This window comes from Schistocerca cancellata, chromosome 2, assembly GCF_023864275.1.
Source record: "Schistocerca cancellata isolate TAMUIC-IGC-003103 chromosome 2, iqSchCanc2.1, whole genome shotgun sequence".
Lineage (NCBI taxonomy): Eukaryota > Metazoa > Arthropoda > Insecta > Orthoptera > Acrididae > Schistocerca > Schistocerca cancellata.
This window is the reverse complement of record NC_064627.1, coordinates 591,117,665-591,142,301: the sequence shown is the minus strand read 5'-3', so window position 1 is coordinate 591,142,301 and position 24,637 is coordinate 591,117,665. Positions and strand designations below refer to the sequence as shown.

The 24,637-nt window shown below is 40.5% G+C and overlaps 1 protein-coding gene across 1 annotated transcript in view; it reads left to right on the top strand.

Annotated features, from left to right (window-relative positions):
- Positions 1-1,455: 1,455 nt before the first annotated feature.
- The window catches only part of LOC126162225 (U6 snRNA-associated Sm-like protein LSm4), a 74,035-nt gene continuing 50,853 nt past the window's right edge, over positions 1,456-24,637 (top strand). The window contains exon 1 of the mRNA XM_049918583.1: positions 1,456-1,585. Within this exon, the coding sequence (XP_049774540.1) occupies positions 1,583-1,585 (3 nt within the window). The 5' untranslated portion in view covers positions 1,456-1,582. The remainder of the gene's footprint in view (positions 1,586-24,637) is intronic.

Here is a 24,637-nt window from a genome sequence, read left to right as displayed (position 1 = left end):
CCTCAAGTATATCGTCCTTGTATAGACCTTCTATATACTACTTCCACCTTTCTGCTTTCCCTTCTTTGCTTAGAACTGGGTTTCCAATTGAGCTCTTGATGTTCATGCAAGTGGTTCTCTTGTCTCCAAAGGTCTCCTTAATTTTCCTGTAGGCAGTATCTATCTTTCCCCCTGTGATATAAGCCTCTACATCCTTACATTTGTCCTCTAGCCATCCCTGCTTAGCCATTTTTCATTTTCTGTCGAAATCATTTTTATGACGCTTGTATTCCTTTTTGCCTGCTTCATTTACTGCATTTTTATATTTTCTCCTTTCATCAATTAAATTCAATATTTCTTCTGTTACCCAAGGATTTCTACTAGCCCTCGTCTTTTTACCTACTTGATCCTCTGCTGCCTTCACTACTTTATCCGTCAAAGCTACCCATTCTTCTTCTACTGTATTTCTTTCCCCCATTCCTGTCAGTTGTTCCCTTGTGCTCTCCCTGAAACTCTGTACCACCTCTGGTTCTTTCAGTTTATCCAGGTCCCATCTCCCTAAATTCCCACCTTTTTGCAGTAAGCAATGACAATGTGCAGTGGCGGCGGGCGGCTTTAGATTTACGCTTTATTGTTCGTAATTTTCTTTGTAAATAATTAAAATTTCGGCATTCTGGCGATAAGAGCAGATGCGCGGAGTGGCAAGGATATCAACTGAATGAAAACCGTAAAAATCGACACTTTGTCAGTTACGCGGTATTGTTCCTTCACCAACGATGTGGGTAATTATGTTCGATGTTTATATGTGGTTGTTCATGTAACCAACAAATTTGCTGCCCGTCCTTTAAAGAGAGGTGGCATGAGAAGGCTGACAGAGAGAAGTGGAAGGCGAAGATTAGGAGTACATCCAATTCCCATACATATGTAGGAACTGCGATGCATAGTCGGGTTCACTAGTTCGATGTTACGTGTATATTCCAAGCGAAATTTTAGGGTTATTCACATAGGAAACACAACAGCTGATAATAAACAATGTTCTTTCCTTGTGTATAATCCCATGTGAACCAACACTACAGGTCGGCCTTAATCACTATCGTTTGGTACATTTGCGCCCGATTAATTGACCACTATACTACTGGCGCCATCAAACGTCAAGCAAGCTGCAGTACACACGACGGCGAAAAAAGTATATTATCTTGCTGATAATTAGGTGGCGACAGAGTCTTAAATTTTGTGTCGTATTCTTAAACATTGAATTTTCTTAATATTGTTGCCCTAACTTTCTTTTGTGTAAAAGGTCTCCACCAGTCGATGTTGCTTGTTGAACCTGTCACTCCGTAACGGAATATTGCATGCATTACTTTTGGATGTCCTTTTGTCATAACTATCACTCGGAGGATTTACCTGTCCTTTTACTCCAGGCACGGCCGCCTGTATTAGTCGGCCGTGCTCTAGTTGTTCTGTTAATTAGTAAGAAGTGTTTCGTTTTTCAGTTGTTCTTTGCTTGAGCAAGTAGTACAGTTTGCGATTGTGGCGCCAACAGTTGTTTGTTTGTTTGTTGATGGACGTTTAAAGGGAATTGAGTTTTTGCGCTGATTGTAAAATGGTGAGTTTTCGATTTACATTTGTATGGAGAGGGTTCGTTCGTTTGTGAAAGGGCGTTATGTGGTAAAGCGCGCGTTGCGCTTTGTCCAAAAAATAATTGTAGTTGTGGTAGGTCTCGTAAGTTACTGAGCAGATGACCATCTTTTGCGATTAATAACCGCATATATCATAGTATAGCTATATTTTTGTAGTAGAATGTGGGAGTAAGTTAAACTGCGGAGAAGAATGATTAAAAGTGTGCAAATTGTCTTTCAAAGCCGCGAGTAATTGATATAAACATTTTTGCAGCCACTTCAAAGTACGTGTTAAGGCATTATTTGTCAGGTGTGGACGTATTTCGGCGCATACGAATGTATGTTTGTGAGACAAAAGATGAAAACTGCGGAATGTATCCTTTATCAGCTTACACGTTAATTTTTCGTTAACATTTTAATGTGTAGGCCTGAAGGTAAAGGCAGCGTTAGATTTTTATGAAAAATGGGCGTCCATTCAGTTTTTTTCCCAGTGCAGTGTGATTGAAACTTTATTTTGCACTTTCTGTTAGCATGTTATGTATATACACCACACATCAACTATTAATAATTTATGGAAGATCCACGGTATAACATTAATGCAAAACACTGTTTCAACCCCCCCCCCCCCTCCCACCTCTTTTATTTAGAGGTCTTATTTCACACAGGAAGTGCGAGATTTTTGTGTGTGAGATTCTTAAAACACTGTTCTCTGCAAGTAATTTGGACGTTCTGTCGTTGTATCAGGCAAATAGTGAGGATAATCTTAAGACCCCAATTGCAAATTTTGTTGTAGGCGAAAATGGTTCATAAACAACATAAAAATTTACATTCATTTCACATAACCTCATTTTTAAGCCACTAGTCCACAGCTTTTGTGCTAACATGTTCATTTTAGTGGCAGTTGTATTGTTCAACTTCCTACTTTTTAACATTGGAAGTCGTCTCAAATCCCCATTGAGTTTTCTGGATAACTCAAAAGTATCTTGTCAGAGGGGCAATAGACATAGTTTTGAAGTCCTAGTTGCAAACATGAACAGGCTCGTTGTCAGTGTGGCAAGTGGGCCAACATTACAGGTTGTAGTGTAGTTTCCAGTTACAAGCTGCTGCAACTTCTCCCTAGTGCATGTAAAGTATTGTCTATAAATTATGAAATATTCAAGGACATTATTTAAGACTAGCTTACTATATGCAGATTAAAATTACTTTATGAATGACATTTGTATGATTCTCTAAAACTGTCAAAGATAAGTACTGAGCAGTTTTTTTGAAAAGGAATTTCATCCCCCTTCGTTCCTCAAGCTGAGTTATGCTTTGCTTGTAATAACATGCTCACATTGCTTTCCTTTCATTTGATTACCACTACTGGAAAACTTGTCAATGTTTGTAAGTACCTGTTTCACACTTCAACCATGTTTGTTGAAGTAAGAAACTTTCACTACCTGCCTCACCTTTATCACTATTATAAGCAACCACAGGTCTGATAACATCACACATTGTTGATTTCATTCTACCTATGTTACTTCTTTCTCGTAAGAGAAATTCGAGTAGGCCGCGCATTACACATATTTACATGCAGCTTTGTGTGTGTGTGACATAGTTCTGCCAGTGTCGATTTTACATTGTACTCATCTCATTGTTGTTTTCTTTTTTACACCAAACTAATGTGGCATTACTTGCGGCATTGCAATATCTTGAGTTTCTTGTATTTTTGGCACGAAGCTGCCATGTACTATTCTCTCTAAATTTGTCTTGCCATTTTAGATATTTAAAAATGTTGTTTTATATAGCAGGCAAAACTCCAATGTGTGTTTTGATGCATGTTGTGTACGTGTACTATGGTTGCACCACAAAATTCTGGTTGTCAGAGGGGCAAGAGACATGCTAAGAGGAAAGTGCTCAGTGCACAAATGTCACACAAGTTGTGAAGTCCTAGTTGCAAACATGAACAGGCTCATTGTCAGCATGGCAAGTGGGCCAGCATTAGACAGGCTGTAGTGTAGTAGCCAGTTAAAAGTTGCTGCAGCTTCTCCTGGTGCATGTATAGTATGGTCTGTCAACTATGAAAAATTGTGTAACATTATCTAAGACTAACTTACTACACTCAGATTAAAATTACTTTGTGAATGACATTTCAGCAAATCAAGTGTTAAGTGTCTGTTGCTGTCCAATCATAAAGGGTACTCTATGTACACCATGTTGTCCATATTTTAGGAGCATGCAGTGCGTTATGGAGCTCTTTCACTCAGTCCAATAAGTGACTGTCTATAACTTGCTGAAAATTATGTAATTACTACAGAATAGTTTGATTTGGAATTGAAAATGTTACTTGCAGAGATCAGTTTGCTACTTGTTTCCATTGTCTGTCACTGTAGTATAGTGTTTTCTTGCCACTTAAATTGTCATTTTCTTTTTACTTAGCCTATTTGTTCGATATCAACTATTTTTCCATTCTGCTGTCATTTCTACATTTGTCAGGTACCTTTCAGTGTAGGTTAGGGGAGTGACTCATTGGCAGATTTCCTTGTAGGTGTAATGTAGTCTCCAAATATCCAAATCAGTTTGGAACTGAGACTTGGTTTATTATCAGCTAAATGAGGTGTGTTGAAGATTGGCACATTTTTGAGGTTCTTGTGACAAACTGGGCTATTCATTTGCATGTTGCCGAGGCAGCATATATAAATTATGGGTCATTCCATGTCAAGTGGCCGAAGTGTCCCCACTGGACCCTCTCCAGTATTGATGAAATTTTTACAGGATGTACATAAAAAACTTACATGAAGCACTTCCAAATTACAGCTCCATAAGTAGTGTGGTTGGGCCACTAGCCACCTTTTCATGGAGGCTAGTTTTTTGACATCGTGAGGAATAAATCATCAACTTTGTTTCATCATTGCTGAGGATCTAAAAGTCCTGTTGTGCTGAAACTTTGTGATTCTGTTTAATGGCAATACCATTGCAGTCTTTTTGTGTTCTACCTCCGTAAGGCATAGGACACCACTTGGTGCCATAAACATTTACTTACACCTGAATGGAGCTTTTGAAGCTCCCTACTTATTTTTATTTGTCAGTTTTTAACCCACCAGTTGTTTTGCATTAGAGCTGATCACTCACTCGGCCTCTCTTCACTCAGTAGTATGTTCAATCAGAACACTTCTCAGCCTTCTAAATTTCCATTTGTTATTTTATTTGAGCAACCAATATCGGTGCTATATTATGCCATCTTTAGGCCCCTGACTGACATTGGCAAATGATGATAAAAGGGATCGCTGTGTCAAAAGTCTACGGATACTAGTCACTGAATGCTGGTCCCCATTTTGACTGGACCAGAGGTGGAATTCTTTCTACATGTCTGTCAGGGGGTCTGAACATGGTGTAATGTAGTGCTGAAACTAGTTGCTCAAATAAAATAACAATTGTAAATTTAGACAGCTGAAAGGCATTTTAATTTGACATTTTATTTGACAGTATACCTGATTCTCCGTGAAAGTACTTTTTATTGTGATATGTAATAGTGTTAAACTACTTTCGGACAAGAATAAGATGGTTAGGGCATCTACTGCCACATGTTTTGCCTAAGGTACCCTCAACCCCACCTCCTTTGCCAGCTGACTTCGTCATCCCTCTTTTACTCTTTCTTTAATGGCTTTTAGATGTGGTTAGCCCCTTTTTTTCTGCCACACCATGTTTACTGTTTTATAGGTAGCACACTGATAAATATTTGTTTTTGCCCCCCCCCCCTCCCCACTATAACACTTTTGACTATAATGGATTGGTGATGGTGGGTGAGAGAGATAACTGCCATTGCAGGTAGAGCCCTGGGGCCCACCCATCTATTAGTCTCATTATTTCCTTTATTGTTGTCGATCCAACTGATGTTCATTACAGTTTTAGCCGTCTCACTTTTACTTTTAAGAATCTTCCAGCTAGATAGCATTCTCTACTCTGTAACATTAATTTTTCTTAATGAGGAAGGCAAGGAATGAGCTACAGGTGTGGTTCTCTCACTACAGAAGAGCCCTGTGGGAACTCTCATCTGTGCTCTTGATCTGTATAGCGACCCAACCTGTATATGTTTACTTCTCTTAAATTACTCCTTGGCTCTTGTATCAGCATTGCTTTCAGTGCCTAAATTTCATAACTCATACTTAACTTTCATAATTCAATCAAATTTGTAGGTTTATGCACCATCTCCAGATGAACTATATGTTGACTGGGGGACTGATGACGTGAGCAAACAATCAATGAAAAATTATGAAAAAAGATTGTTTATATGGAACAGATGAAGCTGCCAGAAAAGTTCAGATAGGTTATATACAGGGTTATTACAAATGATTGAAGCGATTTCACAGCTCTACAATAACTTTATTATTTGAGACATTTTCAAAATGCTTTGCACACACATACAAAAACTCAAAAAGTTTACTTAGGCATTCACAAATGTTCGATATGTGCCCCTTTAGTGATTCGGCAGACATCAAGCCGATAATCAAATTCCTCCCACACTCGGCGCAGCATGTCCCCATCAATGACTTCGAAAGCATCGTTGATACGAGCTCGCAGTTCTGGCACGTTTCTTGGTAGAGGAGGTTTAAACACTGAATCTTTCACATAACCCCACAGAAAGAAATCGCTTGGGGTTAAGTCGGGAGAGCGTGGAGGCCATGACAGTAATCGCTGATCATGATCTCCACCACGACCGATCCATCGGTTTTCCAATCTCCTGTTTAAGAAATGCCGAACATCATGATGGAAGTGTGGTGGAGCACCATCCTGTTGAAAGATGAAGTCGGCGCTGTCGGACTCCAGTTGTAGCATGAGCCAATTTTCCGTGGGCTACGCGTGAAACTTGCCCGCACGCGTTCAACCGTTTCATCGCTCACTGCAGGTCGACCCGTTGATTTCCCCTTACAGAGGCATCCAGAAGCTTTAAACTGCGCATACCATCGCCGAATGGAGTTAGCAGTTGGTGGATCTATGTTGAACTTCGTCCTAAAGTGTCGTTGCACTGTTATGACTGACTGATGTGAGTGCATTTCATTTCAAGCACGACATACGCTTTCTCGGCTCCTGTCGCCATTTTGTCTCACTGCGCTCTCGAGCGCTCTGTCGGCAGAAACCTGAAGTGCGGCTTCAGCCGAACAAAACTTTATGAGTTTTTCTACGTATCTGTAGTGTGTCGTGACCATATGTAAATGAATGGAGCTACAGTGAATTTATGAAATCGCTTCAATCATTTGTAATAGCCCTGTAATGGCAAGACAGATTATATATAGGGCCTACCAGGTTTTAAACTGCAAAACATTTCCGCTAGTAGATTGCATTCTAACTCTAATTTTTTGCTCGTAAACTGCAGATTAAAACAGAAAAAAATTCAGTAATGCAGGAAGATACGGAAAATGAAAGCTGGATAAACCAAAGGAATTATAGTGTGTTGAGTTTTTAAGAGAGCATTAAGCAACCATTGACCAATGGGAAAGGAATACAATCATGAATGGGTAGCTTTGAGATATGAAATAGTACAAGCACCAGAAGATTAAATAAGCAACTGATATGAAATTCCAGTAGAAATCCTTGGTTAACATATGATATATTGAATTTAATTAACAAAAGGGGAAAATATACAAATGAAATTGGCCAAAGGGAATACAGACATCTAGAAGATGGGCCTGACAAAAAAAAAAAAAAAAAAAAAAAAAAATGCAAAATAGCAAAGTGTAAATGGCTAGAGGATAAGTGGGTCATTCCATGTCAGTTGAACCAATTTGAGAAAATGTTCCAGCTGATACTCAGATTTGCCTGAAATTTAGCACACCAGTGCTACCAAGTGTGGGACACTCATGTACAAAATTTTAAGTTCCCCCGCAAAGGTGAAAGAAGGTGGCATGACCCGGAAATTGCAACCCGCATCTGGCAATCTATCTTCAGACCCAACTTCAGGTCTTAACAACTTTGGAACTATTCCACACAGTCCAATGAAATTTTTACAACCCAGTAACATCCATGTAGAGAACACTCTCTATGAATCAAAACACCAACAACATATTTCTGAGGGAAAATAAAAAATTCCAAATTGTGATTAAAAAAATGTAATACGTTAAAAGGTACATATTGTAGGTGCCCTCTATGCCAAATGTAATTCACTCAAAAAGGGTATAAATTTTTTTGTGGTAAGCTTAATGTGGCCTAAACACACACAGAACTCATCTTGTCCATATCAGTCACACAAACAGTTACATGCACACGAAAATACAAAAATTTGAAAAATTACCGGAAAAAGATGGGTTTTCGAAGTGTGGTAGCACAAAAGGGACAAGTGGTATCCAAGCCAAATTTCAAACACTGCATAAGTAGACCATAATATAATATGTGGCAAAATTTCAACTTGTTATTGCAAGGCATTTGTGTGCAATAAAAGTGGACTGAGATGTATTTGGTTACGTTTTTTTTAACACGATTTAGCAAGTAATAGTGATGATGCAGACAGCTTGTTTCAGATAAAGCTGCAGCAATTGTTGGGGACCATTACGCAACAGGAAGTTAAACAATGGTAGTTTTCAGGGACAGATTGAGTCATTGTTAGGCAGGAACAACAAAGGAAACAAGCAACAATTACAGGTTACTCATATTTTTAAGATTCTAGTTCAGACTGGTCAGTACTGTTGTGGAAAGTCAGTACGGAGGTAGAAGAGTGTACTAGTGATGCTTTTGTTCAAACAAGTTGCAGTATTGGTAGAGCACAAGCATCTGAATGTCATAAAACAACATATGGAACAAAATGTGGCATTTGCTTTGTACTGTAAGATCTGGATGAATCGGACCAAGATTTGTTGCTATGGAGATCCGGGATACACCTTGTGGGCACAAGAAGTACAGTTCCAGGAAACTTTAGTGTTTGTTATCACCATATGAAAGTGTTTCTGGATAAGTATTCTTTCCTACAAAGAAGTTGTTTTGGTACATTTCGGATTCGTAAGAGGACAGTGAAGTGTAGCCTCAGAGAAATTGATATAAAATCAGTATTGAAAGTGAATCAGTGCATGGGACTAAACATGAAACCAGGACAAAAGTTATGTTCCAGGTGTGTTACACTGCTAAAAATGAAGAATATTCTGATAATTTACATGACAGTGACGAAGAGCATCAGCCACCTACAACCACAGCGGATGAGCAATTAAATACTTCAGTGACTGCTCTTGGTTTGTCTCCCATGAAGACACACAAAGTTGGGAAAAGCGATAGGCCCAGCTATGGTAGAAAAAAACTACAAGAAGCTCAAATGGAATTAAAACACAAAATAGCTGACACATATATGGTATATATGGTCCACCCCAAGAACCATGGACCTTGCCGTTGGTGGGGAGGCTTACGTGCCTCAGTGATACAGATAGCCGTACCGTAGGTGCAACCACAACAGAGGGGTATCTGTAGAGACGTCAGACAAACGTGTGGTTTCTGAAGAGGGGCAGCAGCCTTTTCAGTAGTTGCAGGGGCAACAGTCTGGATGATTGACTGATCTGCCTTGTAACACTAACAAAAACGGCCTTGCTGCGCTGGTACTGCGAACGGCTGAAAGCAAGGGGAAACTAAAGCTGTAATTTTTCCCAAGCTTTACTGTATGGTTAAATGATGATGGTGTCCTCTTGGGTAAAATATTCCGGAGGCAAAATAGTCCCCCATTCGGATCTCCGGGCGGGGACTACTCAGGAGGACGTCGTTATCAGGAGAAAGAAAACTGGTGTTCTATGGATCAGAGTGTGGAATGTCAGATCCCTTAATCGAGCAGGTAGGTTAGAAAATTTAAAAAGGGAAATGGATAGGTTAAAGTTAAATATAGTAGGAATTAGTGAAGTTCGCTGGCAGGAGGAACAAGACTTTTGGTCAGGTGAATACAGGGTTATAAATACAAAATCAAATAGGGGTAATGCAGGAGTCGGTTTAATAATGAATAAAAAAATAGGAGTGCGGGTAAGCTACTACAAACAGCATTATTGTGGCCAAGACAGACACGAAGCCCATGTCTACTACAGTAGTACAAGTTTATATGCCAACTTGCTCTGCAGATGATGAAGAAATTGATGAAATGTATGATGAGATAAAAGAAATTATTCAGATAGTGAAGGGAGACGAAAATTTAATAGTCATGGGTGACTGGGTCATTCCATGTCAAGTCACCCAGGCCTTGACACCAACCATGTCAGATTTTGATGAAACTTGGTACAATTACTTCTTTTATCATCCTGAAAGCACTTGTAAAATTTTTTTGCTCTATCTCTTATAGTCTTTTTTAAATAAATTTTTAAAGTTTTTAGATTTGGCTTTGTTTCAGCAGTCGGAAATTGTAACTTAAACGTGTCCTCACAACTAAAAAAAATTGTATATAAAAGAATACTCAAGATATCAGTATGAAATTTTGGAATAAGTTTGTGTATTATATCTAAATGTTAAAAAAAATTACCATAAAGATATATTAAATTCTTCCAAATGAAAAAAAAATTATAAGTTTTTTATTTTATTTTTTTAGCTAACGGATGTTTAGTTTTACAAAAACTGCAATATCTAGAGTCTCAGACCTGATAGAAAGCTCAAACTTGTTTTAAAATACTCTTAATTGTATAGGCTATTAGATAAAAGAAAAATTATGTTGGCTTTTTAACCTGTTTAATAGTTATCTAATTTTTAAAATAATATTAATTATATTTTAAAAATAAAAAATGCCAAGTGACTTAGACACCGAAAATAAGTTTTTGTCTTCTTGGAGTAACAATGTACACTTGGATTTTGTATTGTTACTCCTGTTTTGAAGTAAAAAATTATTACAGTGTTAAATAGTGCTTGGATAGTATTTTATTAAGTTTATTCGAACTCTCAGTAAGTATGGTTGCTTAGTTTACAGAGATTATTTTCCAATATCCTAAAAAAGTAACCAGAACAGTAATCAGACCAAAAGTGAAATCAGGATGTCAGCTATTCAAACCTGTAGTGTAGGGTTATTTAAAAAATCTGACTGTTTCCAAACAACCTACACACCTTCAAAAAAGTTACAACCGGTATCAGAATTGAGTGAGGAAAAAAAAGAATTGATCCACTTACGATCTGGAATTAATCTGTGTGAATTTAAGAACATATGTTCACACCACAGCTACTACTTTTTAAATGTTTTTGAAAAGTATCAAACAACATGTGTGGACCCACTAAAAAAACACAAAAAGCCCCCAAAAAATCGTTGAGAAGTGTAGGCTTGGATCTTTCTAAACAATTACTGACAAAAAATATTAGCATAAAACCTGGACAAAAGCTTTGCTCAACATGCCATAACTTTTGTGAGGAAAAATTAAGAGTTGAAGTCAATGAAAGTGAAACAGATGAAGTCATGGTTGAATTAGAATCATTGGAATCCAGAAATGAATCCCTCGTACAAACAAACATTGCTCTTGATTATTTAGATTTAACACTGATAAAGCTTCATGGCTTGTCAGAACAAAGTAAAGGGTCTTATTTTAAAAGGAAGGTTAGCAGTATTGAAAAGACTGCAAAAAAGGCGGTTTCAATAGCATTAAAATATGATGCACCAAGTTCTGATGATGACGAAGAAGATAAAAGTGTGGTTGAGAAAGCAAAGGATTTTGATGTAATGATTTCTCTTATGAAAGAGAAGATTTCATCTGTTGGGAGGTCTAGAAAAATCCAGATTCTGACCTTGGCTCCAGATTCTTGGACTCGAAATAAAGTGATGAAAGAATTTAATGTAAGTGAGTACATGGTGCGACAAGCTAGAAAGCTAAAATCTGAAAAGGGTATTTTGGAAACTCCTGGTCCAAAAAAAGGTAAAACTCTTTCTGAAAATATGGTAAGACTTGTAACAGATTTTTATGAAAAGGATGAAAGTTCCAGAGTGCTACCTGGAACAAAAGACAAAGTAAGTGTTCAAAAAAATGTGTACATGCAAAAAAGACTCATTTTGTGTAACTTGAGAGAACTCTATTATTCTTTCAAATGAGAGAATCCCGAGGTAGAAGTAGGATTTTCAAAATTTTGTTTCTTGAGACCTAAATGGTGTATCCTTGCTGGTGCTACAGGCACACACACTGTGTGTGTGTGCAGTATGCACCAGAATGTTAAACTATTACTGGATGCTGTGAAAATTGAAGAAACTTATAAAGACCTAATTAAGATGCTTGTGTGCAACACAGAAAACCAAAACTGCATGCTACATCATTGCAACAGCTGTCCTGCAAATACTGCACTAACAGAGTGCTTAACTGAAAAACTAAGTGAAGATTATGATTTAGAAGAAGAAATTGTAATCAGTCAGTGGGTTAACACAGACAGGGCAGAAATGATCAAACAGTCTATCAGTGTTGAAGACTACATTTCTTTATTGGTTAGGTCATTGGAAAAGCTCACCCCACACTCGTTTATAGCAAAATCCCAATCAGCAGCCTTTAAAAGATTGAAAGAAGACCCACCACCCAAAACAGCAATTATTGTGATGGATTTCAGTGAAAATTATTCCTTTGTTATACAAAATGAGATCCAAAGTTACCACTGGAATAGAGGTGGTTGTACTCTACACCCAGTTGGAGTTTTTCTAAGAAATGAGGAAAACAATGTTTTTGTTTCCAACCACTGTTTTTTTAGTGATGACCAAGAACATGACACTGGTTTTGTTAACTTTGTACAAAAAGAAATTACAAAGTGGCTGTCATTACATCATACTGACATTGACTCTGTTCACTACTTTACAGAGGGTTGTGCTGGGCAGTACAAAAATAGAAACAGTTTTAAAAATTTGACTGAACACTTGAGAGACTTGAAGGCCCAACACTCTTTTTTTGCAACAAGTCATGGGAAGTCAATTTGTGATGGCCTAGGAGGAACTATTAAAAGAATTTTAAGGAAAGCCAGTCTACAGCTTTCAGACAAAGAACAAATAATGACAGCAATCGATGTGTATAAGTTTTGTGAAGAAAAAATATTGAAAACATTCATTTTCACTTTATTGACAAAAAAGAAGCTGATTTGCTACGGTTAAAACTAGAAAAACGTTTTTCAGCAACCCGAACCATTCCTGGAACTAGAAGTTTTCATAACTTCAAACCACTTCCAACAAACAACCTGGAAATTAGGACTACAGATAGTGTAAAACCCTCCTTAGTCTTTTCTTTCCATTCTTCTTCTGATTGGGTTCGTGTTGAACCATCCATAAATTGCTATGTGGCTGCAAATTAAAATGGTAACTGGTACTTTGGACTGGTAAAAACAATATTCAATTATGAAGAAGATGCAGAAATTCTATTTCTACATCCTTCAGGACCCGCTGCATCATTTTATTGGCCTGAAAGAGAAGATTCCTGCATAGTGCCTTTGGAGCACATAGTCTGTATAGTAGACGCACCTTAATCAAGCGGCACTGGGAGAATGTGTTACTTCAAAAAAGACTGTATCAAAAGAACTGAAAGCTCTTGGATGAAGTGGAAAAACAGTTTGAATCAGCATTAATGTTTATTAAAAAGACAAAATTACTCAAAAAAATTCAATGTTTCAAGCAATCAGTTGGGTTATACATAAGTGTCGTAAGTAAACTATCTTTGTACATAATTCTGATGTAATCTACTATAATTAATAAACATGTTAAAAAGCCATCATTATTTTTGTTTTATCAAGTAGCCTATATGTTTAAGAGTAAATTAAAACAAATTTGAGCATTCTATCAGGTCTGAGACTAGAGATATTGCAATTCTTATAAAACAAAACATCCGTTAAAAAAAAGAAAAAAAAATACATATATATAATTTTTTTTTTCATAGAAAATATTAATATATTTTAATAGCGTCATTTTTATCTTCAAATATGTATAATAAATAAACTTGCTGCAAAAATTCATGATGTTATCTAAAAGAGTTTTTAAGATAAGCAAATTTAAAGTTTTGAATACAAATTAAACTGACCATTTCCGAAGGTTCAGAAAACGCAAAACATAAAAACTTTAAAAATTTATTAAAAAAAACTGTAAGAGATACAGCAAAAAAAAAAAAATTGCAGGTGTTGTCAGGATGGTATTAGAACCATTTGAGCCAAATTTCATGAAAATCTAAGTAGGTGGGTGTAAAATTTATTTTTTATTGGGTGATTTGATATGGAATGACCCGACTGGAATTCGGTAGTAGGAAAAGAGAGGGAAGGAAACATAGTAGGTGAATATTGATTGAGGATAAGAAATGAAAGATGAAGCCGCCTGATAGAATTTTGCACAGAGCACAACTTAATCATAGCTAACACTTTGTTCAAGAATCATAAAAGAAGGTTGTATACATGGAAGAACCCTGGAGATACTAAAAGGTATCAGATAGATTATATAATGGTAAGACAGAGATTTAGGAACCAGGTTTTAAATTGTAAGACATTTCCAGTGGCAGATGTGAACTCTGATCACAATCTATTGGTTATGAACTGTAGATTAAAACTGAAGAAACTGCAAAAAGGTGGGAATTTAAGGAGATGGGACCTGGATAAACTGAAAGAACCAGAGGTTGTACAGAGTTTCAGGGAGAACATAAGGGAACAATTGACAGCAGTGGGGGAAAGAAGTACAGTAGAAGAAGAATGGGTAGCCCTGAGGCATGAAATAGTGAAGGCAGCAGAGGATCAAGTAGGTAAAAAGATAAGGGCTAGTAGAAATCCTTGCATAACAGATGAAATATTGAATTTAATTGATGAAAGGAGAAAATATAAAAATGCAGTAAATGAAGCAGGCAAAAAGGAATACAAACGTCTCAAAAATGAGATTGACAGGAAGTGCAAAATCGCTAAGCAGGGATGGCTAGAGGACAAATGTAAGGATGTAGAGGTTTATCTCACTAGGGGTAAGATAGATACTGCGTATAGGAAAATTAAAGAGACCTTTGGAGAAAGGAGAACCACTTGCATGAATATCCAGAGCTTTGATGGAAACCCAGTTCTAACCAAAGAAGGGAAAGCAGAAAGGTGGAAGGAGTATATAGAGGGTCTATACAAGGGCGATGCACTTGAGGACAATATTATGGAAATGGAAGAGGATGTAAATGAAGATGAGATGGGAGATATGATACTGCGTGAAGAGTTTGACAGAGCACTGAAAGACCTGAGTCGAAACAAGGCCCCGGGAGTAGACTACATTCCATTAGAACTACTGACGGCCTTGGGAGAGCCAGTCCTGACAAAACTCTACCATCTGGTGAGCAAGATGTATGAGACAGGCGAAATGTGACTTCAAGAAGAATATAATAATTCGAATCCCAAAGAAAGCAGGTGTTCACAGATGTGAAAATTACCGAACTATCAGTTTAATGAGACACAGCTGCAAAATACTAACGTGAATTCTTTACAGCCGAATGTAAAAACTCGTAGAAGCCAACCTCGGGGAAGATCAGTTTGGGTTCCGTAGAAATATTGGAACACGTGAGGCAATACTGACCCTACGACTTATCTTAGAAGCTAGATTAAGGAAAGGCAAACATACGTTTCTAGCATTTGTAGACTTAGAGAAAGCTTTTGACAATGTTGACTGGAATACTCTCTTTCAAATTCTGAAGGTGGCAGAGGTAAAATACAGGGAGCGAAAGGCTATTTACAATTTGTACAGAAACCATATGGCAGTTATGAGAGTTGAGGGGAATGAAAGGGAAGCAGTGGTTGGGAAAGGAGTGAGACAGGGTTGTAGCCTATCTCTGATGTTATTCAATCTGTATATTGAGCAAGCAGTGAAAGAAACAAAAGAAAAATTTGGAGTAGGTAATAAAATCCATGGAGAAGAATTAAAAACTTTGAGGTTCGCCGATGACATTGTAATTCTGTCAGAGGCAGCAAAGGACTTGGAAGAGCAATTGAACGGAGTGGACAGTGTCTTGAAAGGAGGGTATAAGATGAACATCAACAAAAGCAAAACGAGGATAATGGAATGTAGTCGAATTAAATTGGGTGATGCTGAGGGAATTAGATTAGGAAATGAGGCACTTAAAGTAGTTAAGGAGTTTTGCTATTTGGGGAGCAAAATAACTGATGACGGTCGAAGTAGAGAAGATATAAAATGTATACTGGCAATGGCAAGGAAAGCGTTTCTGAAGAAGAGAAGTTTGTTAACATCGAGTATAGATTTAAGTGTCAGGAAATCGTTTCTGAAAAGTATTTGTATGGAGTGTAGCCATGTATGGAAGTGAAACATGGACGATAACTAGTTTGGACAAGAAGAGAATAGAAGCTTTCGAAATGTGGTGCTACAGAAGAAATCTGAAGATTAGATGGGTAGATCATATAACTAATGAGGAGCTATTGAATAGGATTGGGGAGAACAGAAGTTTGTGGCACAACTTGACTAGAAGAAGGGATCGGTTGGTAGGACATGTTCTGAGGCATCAAGGGATCACCAATTTAGTATTGGAGGGCAGCGTGGAGTGTAAAAATCGTAGAGGGAGACCAAGAGATGAATACACTAAACAGATCCAGAAGGATGTAGGTTGCAGTAGGTACTGGGAGATAAAGAAGCTTGCACAGGATAGAGTAGCATGGAGAGCTGCATCAAACCAGTCTCAGGACTGAAGACCACAACAACAACATATATGGTAAAACAAGCTAGGAAAATAAAAGCAACTCAAGGAGTGCTTCCACAGCTTCATCAGGCTCAGGGTAGGCATTTGAGTTCAGAAATAAAGGTGCTAGTGTCGTAGTTTTATGAAAATAATGACTACGGCCAAATAATGCCTGGAAAAAAATACTATGTAACGGTGAAAATGGGAAATATACGTGTACAGATGCAAAAAAGACTATTGATATGCAACATATCAGAACTATATGTAGAATTCAAGGAAAAGTATCCCAATACCAAAGTAGGTTATCATCTTTTTTTCAATCTTCGGCCAAAATGGGTTGTGCCTGTAAGTGCAAGGGGCACACACAATGTTTGTGTATGTGAGACCCATCAATATGCTAAGCTGATGTTTGCTGCTATATAGGATTCTGGTCTGGATTACAAATGTGCAGTGAAGCTGCTAATGTGCGACATCAGTTCCTACCAGTGCATGATACACAGGTGTGAAAAGCGTCCTGGTAAGGCAAATATTGCAGAACACATGAATAACAAACTGTACGGTGAACTCCTTATGGATGACGATGAACTTGTTTCTTATAAACAATGGATCGCACAAGTTTTGAAACAAAGCAAAGTACAGTGGAAGATGTTGTTGAAATGTGTTGTCAAGAAACAGACGAACTGACCACCCACAACTTCATAGCAACAGCACAATTGGCTTATCTCCAGTTTTGTAAGGATAATTTGAAACAAGATGAAATTATAGTAATACTAGACTTTTCTGAAAATCATGCATTTATAGTTCAAGATGCCATCCAAGGATATCATTGGGACATGTGATGGTATTGGTGCTACCATTAAGTGCATGGCATCACGAGCTAGTCAGCAGCACCCTACAGAAGGTCACATTCTAACACCTCTTCAATTATTTACCAGGGTACAGAAAAATATCTCTGGCATACAATCATTCTATGTTTCGAAAGATGAGGTGAAATCAGTCGAAGAGTTGCTTGAAAGCAGACTAGAACACGTTAAAACTGTTGCAGGCACAAGGAGCCATCATCACTTCTCTCCAGCGGACTCTGACAATGTGCAGATGAGCAGACTGTCCAGTTATAACTATAGGTTCATGCACAACATGTCTCTTCACAGTGTCTCTGACTCAGGATTCAGAAGCAAAAGCAGCAACATACAACCAGGTTGCTATGTTATTGCTGTTTATGATGACAAATGGTACTTAGGATGTGTTGCAGAGTGCTGTGAAGCAGAAGGTGATGTATTTGTGAACTTCATTGTACCAGCAGGACCAGCAAGATCATTTCATTGGCCACGTTTGGCAGACAGGTGTTGGATTCCTTTTGAACATATTCTTATGACAGTTCCAGTACCTATCACAGTGTGGGGAAGACAGTACAGTTTGCCACTCAATGTACAGAGTACAGTAGCTAAAGTGTGGGAGAACTTCAGTTCAAAGCACAATCGACTTGTTCTTAGCGGTTAAGGTGCAGTAAACATTAATGATAGGTTGTGTTAATCTGTCTGTATGTTGTTGCTTAGTGATGAAACAGTTGTGGGAGAGGGTAAGAAGAGGCAGAACAGTTTACGATATGTTTTTACAAAATTGTGTTGTGGAACAATGGCCACATCACCAAATACATCTGTCAACTTCCATTGTACATAAATGTCTTGCAATAAAATGCTGAAATTTTGATATATATATATAATTATGGTCTACTTATGCAGTGTGTGAAATTTGTCTTGGATACCACTTGTCCGTTTTGTGCTACCACACTTCGAAAATCCATGTTTTCAGGTAATTTTTCAAATTTTTGTATTTTCGTGTGCATGTAACTCAGTTTTTGTGACTGATATGGGCATGATGAGTTCTGTGTGTGTGTTTAGGCCACATTAAGCTTACCACAAAAAATTTATACCCTTTTTGAGTGAATTATGTTTGGCGTAGAGGGCATCTACAATATGTACTTTTTAACGTATTATATTTTTTTAATCACATTTTGGAATTTTTTATTTTCCCTCAGAAATATGTTGTTAGTGTTTTGATTTGTGGAGTGTGTTCTCTAAATGGATGTTACTGGGTTGTAAAAATTTCACTGGACTGTGCGGAATACACTCCTGGAAATTGAAATAAGAACACCGTGAATTCATTGTCCCAGGAAGGGGAAACTTTATTGACACATTCCTGGGGTCAGATACATCACATGATCACACTGACAGAACCACAGGCACATAGACACAGGCAACAGAGCATGCACAATGTCGGCACTAGTACAGTGTATATCCACCTTTCGCAGCAATGCAGGCTGCTATTCTCCCATGGAGACGATCGTAGAGATGCTGGATGTAGTCCTGTGGAACGGCTTGCCATGCCATTTCCACCTGGCGCCTCAGTTGGACCAGCGTTCGTGCTGGACGTGCAGACCGCGTGAGATGACACTTCATCCAGTCCCAAACATGCTCAATGGGGGACAGATCCAGATATCTTGCTGGCCAGGGTAGTTGACTTACACCTTCTAGAGCACGTTGGGTGGCACGGGATACATGCGGACGTGCATTGTCCTGTTGGAACAGCAAGTTCCCTTGCCGGTCTAGGAATGGTAGAACGATGGGTTTGATGACGGTTTGGATGTACCGTGCACTATTCAGTGTCCCCTCGATGATCACCAGTGGTGTACGGCCAGTGTAGGAGATCGCTCCCCACACCATGATGCCGGGTGTTGGCCCTGTGTGCCTCAGTTGTATGCAGTCCTGATTGTGGCGCTCACCTGCACGGCGCCAAACACGCATACGACCATCATTGGCACCAAGGCAGAAGCGACTCTCATCACTGAAGACGACACGTCTCCATTCGTCCCTCCATTCACGCCTTTCGCGACACCACTGGAGGCGGGCTGCACGATGTTGGGGTGTGAGCGGAAGACGGCCTAACGGTGTGCGGGACCGTAGCCCAGCTTCATGGAGACGGTTGTGAATGGTCCTCGCCGATACCCCAGGAGCAACAGTGTCCCTAATTTGCTGGGAAGTGGCGGTGCGGTCCCCTACGGCACTGCGTAGGATCCTATGGTCTTGGCGTGCATCCGTGCGTCGCTGCGGTCCGGTCCCAGGTCGACAGGCACGTGCACCTTCCGCCGACCACTGGCGACAACATCGATGTACTGTGGAGACCTCACGCCCCACGTGTTGAGCAATTCGGCGGTACGTCCACCCGGCCTCCCGCATGCCCACTATACGCCCTCGCTCAAAGTCCGTCAACTGCACATACGGTTCACGTCCACGCTGTCGCGGCATGCTACCAGTGTTAAAGACTGCGATGGAGTTCCGTATGCCACGGCAAACTGGCTGACACTGACGGCGGCGGTGCACAAATGCTGTGCAGCTAGCGCCATTCGACGGCCAACACCGCGGTTCCTGGTGTGTCCGCTGTGCCGTGCGTGTGATCATTGCTTTTACAGCCCTCTCGCAGTGTCCGGAGCAAGTATGGTGGGTCTGACACACCGGTGTCAATGTGTTCTTTTTTCCATTTCCAGGAGTGTAGTTCCAAAGTTATTAAGACCTGAAGTTGGATGTGAAGATAGATTGCCAGATGCGGGTTGCAATTTCCAGGTCCCACCACCTTCTTTTCAAGTCATAATACTGTAACTAATTGGCGGGGGAAACTAATACTTTGTACACAAGTGTTCCACACATGGTAGGATTAGTGAACTGAATTTCAGTCAAATCTGAGACTGAGCTGGAGCCACTGCTTGAACTGACATGGAATGACCCAGAAGTAAAATACGGGGAGCTGAAAGTTATCTATAACTCGTACAGAAATCAGATTGCAGTTATAAGATTCACAGGGCATGGAAGGGAACCAGTGATTGAGAAGAGAATGAGATGTGGTTATACCCCATCCTTAGTGTCAGTCTGTTTGTACATGGAGTATAGTACATGCATGGTGAGCATGGGGTCGTAAGCTATTGAAGCACCTCCTTTGTTTTCTGTGTTGCAATCTCTCGTCAATTTTGCTCTCTTTTTCGTGGTGGCAGACTTCGATGTTGACCTCACTATTTCGTTAGTTCTGCCTTCCATTCTTGGAATGTTTATTGACCACCTTCTGGGTGAAATAATTGGTGGTTGCGTGCTGGGTTTGACCATCATTTCAAGACTTTTTTGTAACGACTAATGGTGCAGAAACATCTTAAATAGCACCAAATGTCTTCAGTTTTGAAGATTGTCGGCATACAACACGTATGTAGGCTCTTATATGTGCTTCACCTGCTTCAAAATCAACATAGTAGCCAATCAAACCAAGTGGGATTGCTATGTATCCTTCTTGTTTAGGCCTCTGACAACACAGGGATCACTCTGCTGTTACCTGAGCTTCTAGCTCCCCATGCATGCCAGGAAGTAGATACCTGCCTTCCTGGAGAATCAGGACTTCGGCTGTGGCCATTGTGCTAGGTGGCACCTATGGGGAGAGCCCTTGATAGTAGTAGATAGCATCAGGACAGATCGTTCGTACGTGACACATATTAAACTACATCAGAACAATGGCCACTCTGATTTGGCCATATCTTCAGGAATCAAAACTTCAACGCAGAAAGTTATACAACCCCATTGCTTTCCTCACCCCAGCTATCCCATGAGAAAAGGGCTGAGCCGAATGTCTAGAAGCAAAACAGTTTATTCAGTATTTAGTACGTACTCGAATTGATGGGGATACTTTTACTGTGACAGAGTTGTTACTGTTGTGGGACATATTGAAGATAAATTTGGAGAAGTTGAGTAATTAGGAAAAATGTGCAGTGAATCACTATTGATTAAAGCCTCTTTTGCGTACGATCTTCAGGTCTTCAGGCATGTGATCATTCCACCACACAAGAAGGAATCATCTTCCACTGAGCCCGTAACCATTTCAGATCTGAGTTTTTTTTTAGAGGAAGGGAAATTTATCTTTTAGTGGTAATGATCTTAGGTGATTTTTAATGATTTTAGGTGAAAGATTTATACAAAAATATGTACCTCTTTTCAAAACATACTTGGTACACTTGGCTTAATTGTTTTGGACTAAGATAAGTAATAGCGAAAAATTCTTGTTGTAATAAATAATAACATGATCATTCAATAATGTAATGCCAAAAACAGTAACAATATTCAATTATACAGCAGAATATAGCGAACTGGCCGCATCCGAATAGTCTGTTGGTCATGACCTGCTGCGCGCTGCTGCCATTGACTTGCTGGTATTTTCATAGTGATAGCAAACATTTGGCAGCACTTGCGCATGATGAAAAAATTGAACATTGACAAATGTGTTCAGGTTTCCACTGGGAAAAAATACTTTTATTGCAGCAAAGACATAGTAAAAGTTAATGTACACAATTGCAGCCAGATGGCCTGAAAGGGTTAAGCTCCAAACAGATGGAGCCACAGGTTAACCTTGATCAGCAAGGCACACACTTTACTCAGTGTATCCAAAAATGTCCAGAGGGTAATTAAGCAGATACAGATGCCTTTATCTTAGCCTTTGAAGGGAATATCCTCCTGGAAAACGTGAGTCATGGTCTACAGGTGTGATACGAGGGCATATGGTGGGGTCTCTATGTCAGTTTGGAAAGATGTGGCCAGTCAGTGGCCTCTCCTTGGTACCGCGTCGGAAGCAGCAATGCCTGAACGCAAAAGATCTTAGTGATTGCACCACTTGCAATGTCTACATACCTCCTGGCAGGCCACTTACTTACCTTGAGTTGACACTTTAATCCAACAACTTCTCCCCATCCCCCTTTTATCGTACAAGGGGACATCAATGCGCACTTTGACTGTGACCTGTCTCCCCTGAGTGATCGTGTTCCAACACATTGCAGTACAGCCCATGGCACCTTTTCAGTTGTCGTTCTAATTGTCTCTTCCCCCAGTCTTGTGGCTTCACTGCATTGGTCGCTATGTGACGATGTTTCTGCCAGCGGCCACTTTCTGGTGATCTGTCGCTACCTTGTCACCAGATGGACCGATAACCACATTAGGTGCTTCAAGAGCCTACTAACAGACATATGCCTTCGCTGTTATCTTCTCCCTTCCCCCCTCCCCCTGTGGGCCTGGGGTTTATAATAGATCTGAGGTATTCCTGCCTGTCGTAAGAGGTGACTAAAAGGAATCTCTTACTTTTTGGCCCTATGAGTTCAGGTCCCATTCTATAGTTGGACCTGCCACTTCCAAATTCTACAGAAGTGCGAGCCATATGGGGAAGGATGCCTTAACGTGGTGCACGAGTTATCCATAGTGCCCTTAGATTCGATCTCCTGAATCTCTTGTCATGGCTTTTCATCCCCAGCTGCAATTCAACTATTTGGGTGAGGACAGTTTCTAGGGTATGTCATCTTCTTCTGTTGCTCCTGGCCTCTTTTGCCCCCATGACAATATTGGATTTCTCTGCACACAGTATCCAGTATGGTAGCCAGTCCTTTGTGGTGGGGCCTTCCTGTACTCTTTCGGTGGTAGCCCTCTGACAACACAGGGGTTGGACTGCTGATGTCTGAGCTGTAAACTCCCCATGTATGCCAAGGAGTAGATGCCCATCTTCCTGGGGCATCAGGACTCCCAGCAACGGCCATCATGCCAGTTGGCCTTTGCTGTGCCTAGGAGGCACCCATGGGAAGAGCCCCTGATCGGAGTGGGTGGCTTCAGGGCAGATGACCCGCAATGAAGTGGACTAAGTCATGTCTTGCTGGTGATCGTATGGCACCAGCAATCTGTAAGAAGGGCAAGATCAAATACAATGCCGTCAAGTATGACCCTAAATCGTTTCCCTCCCTTGCTACACCATGTGACGAAGGTAGGGCTACAGAACGGAGAGGGCCATATTCACCTCGGTTTTTATTCTGTAGCAGAACTGATGGGGACTCCTTTCTACCTATGAAGCCTCAGTTTTTCATTGAACACCTTGAGGATAAATTTTGAGAAGTGACAGCGATGTCCAAGATGCGAAACGACACAGTCTTCATTCAGACAGCATCTCCAGCCCAATCCCAAGCATTACTCGCCAGTGACAAGCTGGGTGAGATTCCCGTTTCCGTCACTCCCCATCAAAGCCTCAACGTGATCCAGGGGATCATTTTGCATTGCGATCTCCTCATGCAGTCTGACGACGAGATCCACACCAATTTAGAATGGCGGGGCGTTCATTTCATCTGGGGCATTTACAGGGGACCCAAAGACAACAGGGTTGATAGCAGTGCTTTTGTCTTGACTTTTGAGGGTGATTCATTGCCTGAAAAGGTCAAGGTGATGGTGTACCACTGTGACGTTAAACCATACGTCCCTCCCCCTATGTGGTGCTTTAAGTGCTGGAAGTTCAGGCACGTGTCTTCCTGCTGCACTTACAGCGCCACATGTCGAGTCTGCAGACGTCCACTGTACCCAGATACTCCATGTGCGTCTCCTTCCACTTGGATCAACTGTGGAGAGCACCAGTCCCCCTGCTCACCAGACTTCCCAGTAATCCAAAAGGAGTGGAAAATTATGGAGTAAAAGACCCTGGACTGGTTGACTTGCACAGAGGCTAAACATAAATTTGAAAGTTTACACCCCATTCGGTTGACGTCGACATATGCTGCAGCTACGTCGCCATCGCCGTCCTAAGTGCCAGTGATTCCTCACTCTGTGCCACGAACAGTGGCCCCTCCGGGCCACCAGAATACATCTGCCCCCTTGCTGGTAGGGGGCAAATCTTCCTCCGTTGCTCCCAAAACATCTACTTCGGGAGCAAGACCCCCAAACGCAGGGGACATCGGTCCCCTCTCCCCCCCGTCAGAGAAGCAACAGGCTCCACCGGCTCCTCTTGTGTGGAAGAGGTCCTTTGGGGCCCTCTCTCCCAATGTCTCCACTAATGCCATGGCGGACACTCGCCAGTGGCTAAAGGAGCCAAAAGCTGCTGGACGAAGAGCTGTACGGACTTCCTCAGTGCCTGAACTGCTTTCGAGAAATCTTCCCAGCGTGCTCCTAAAGAGAAGTGAAAGAGCAAGCAAACTAAGAAGCAATCTGTTAAGAAACAGGACCCTCCGGTGGCCCCAGCACCACCACTCCCTATCAGTTCCGCATCTGAGGATGCGGCGGAGATATTGGCATCCCCTGTGGACCTGGCTCTCACTGATGTCTCATCCACCATAATAGAAATAGCTATAAATAATCAATCGGTGGCAGCAGGTGACCCTGAGGCATAACCTGCCTCCTTGCGCACTTCATGCCTTCCCAGCCTCATGACATCATCCTCCAGTGGAATTGTGCCATTTTTTCCACCACCTGGCTGAGCTATGGCAACTCTTAAGCTTTACACCTACTTTCTGCATTGCCCTTCAGGAAACCTGGTTCCCGGAAATGCGGACCGCTCCCTCCGCAGCTATAGGGGATATTACAAGAACCGTAGTGACTATAATAGTGTGTCAGGTGGAGTTTGTGTCTATGTCCTGAAATCAGTACG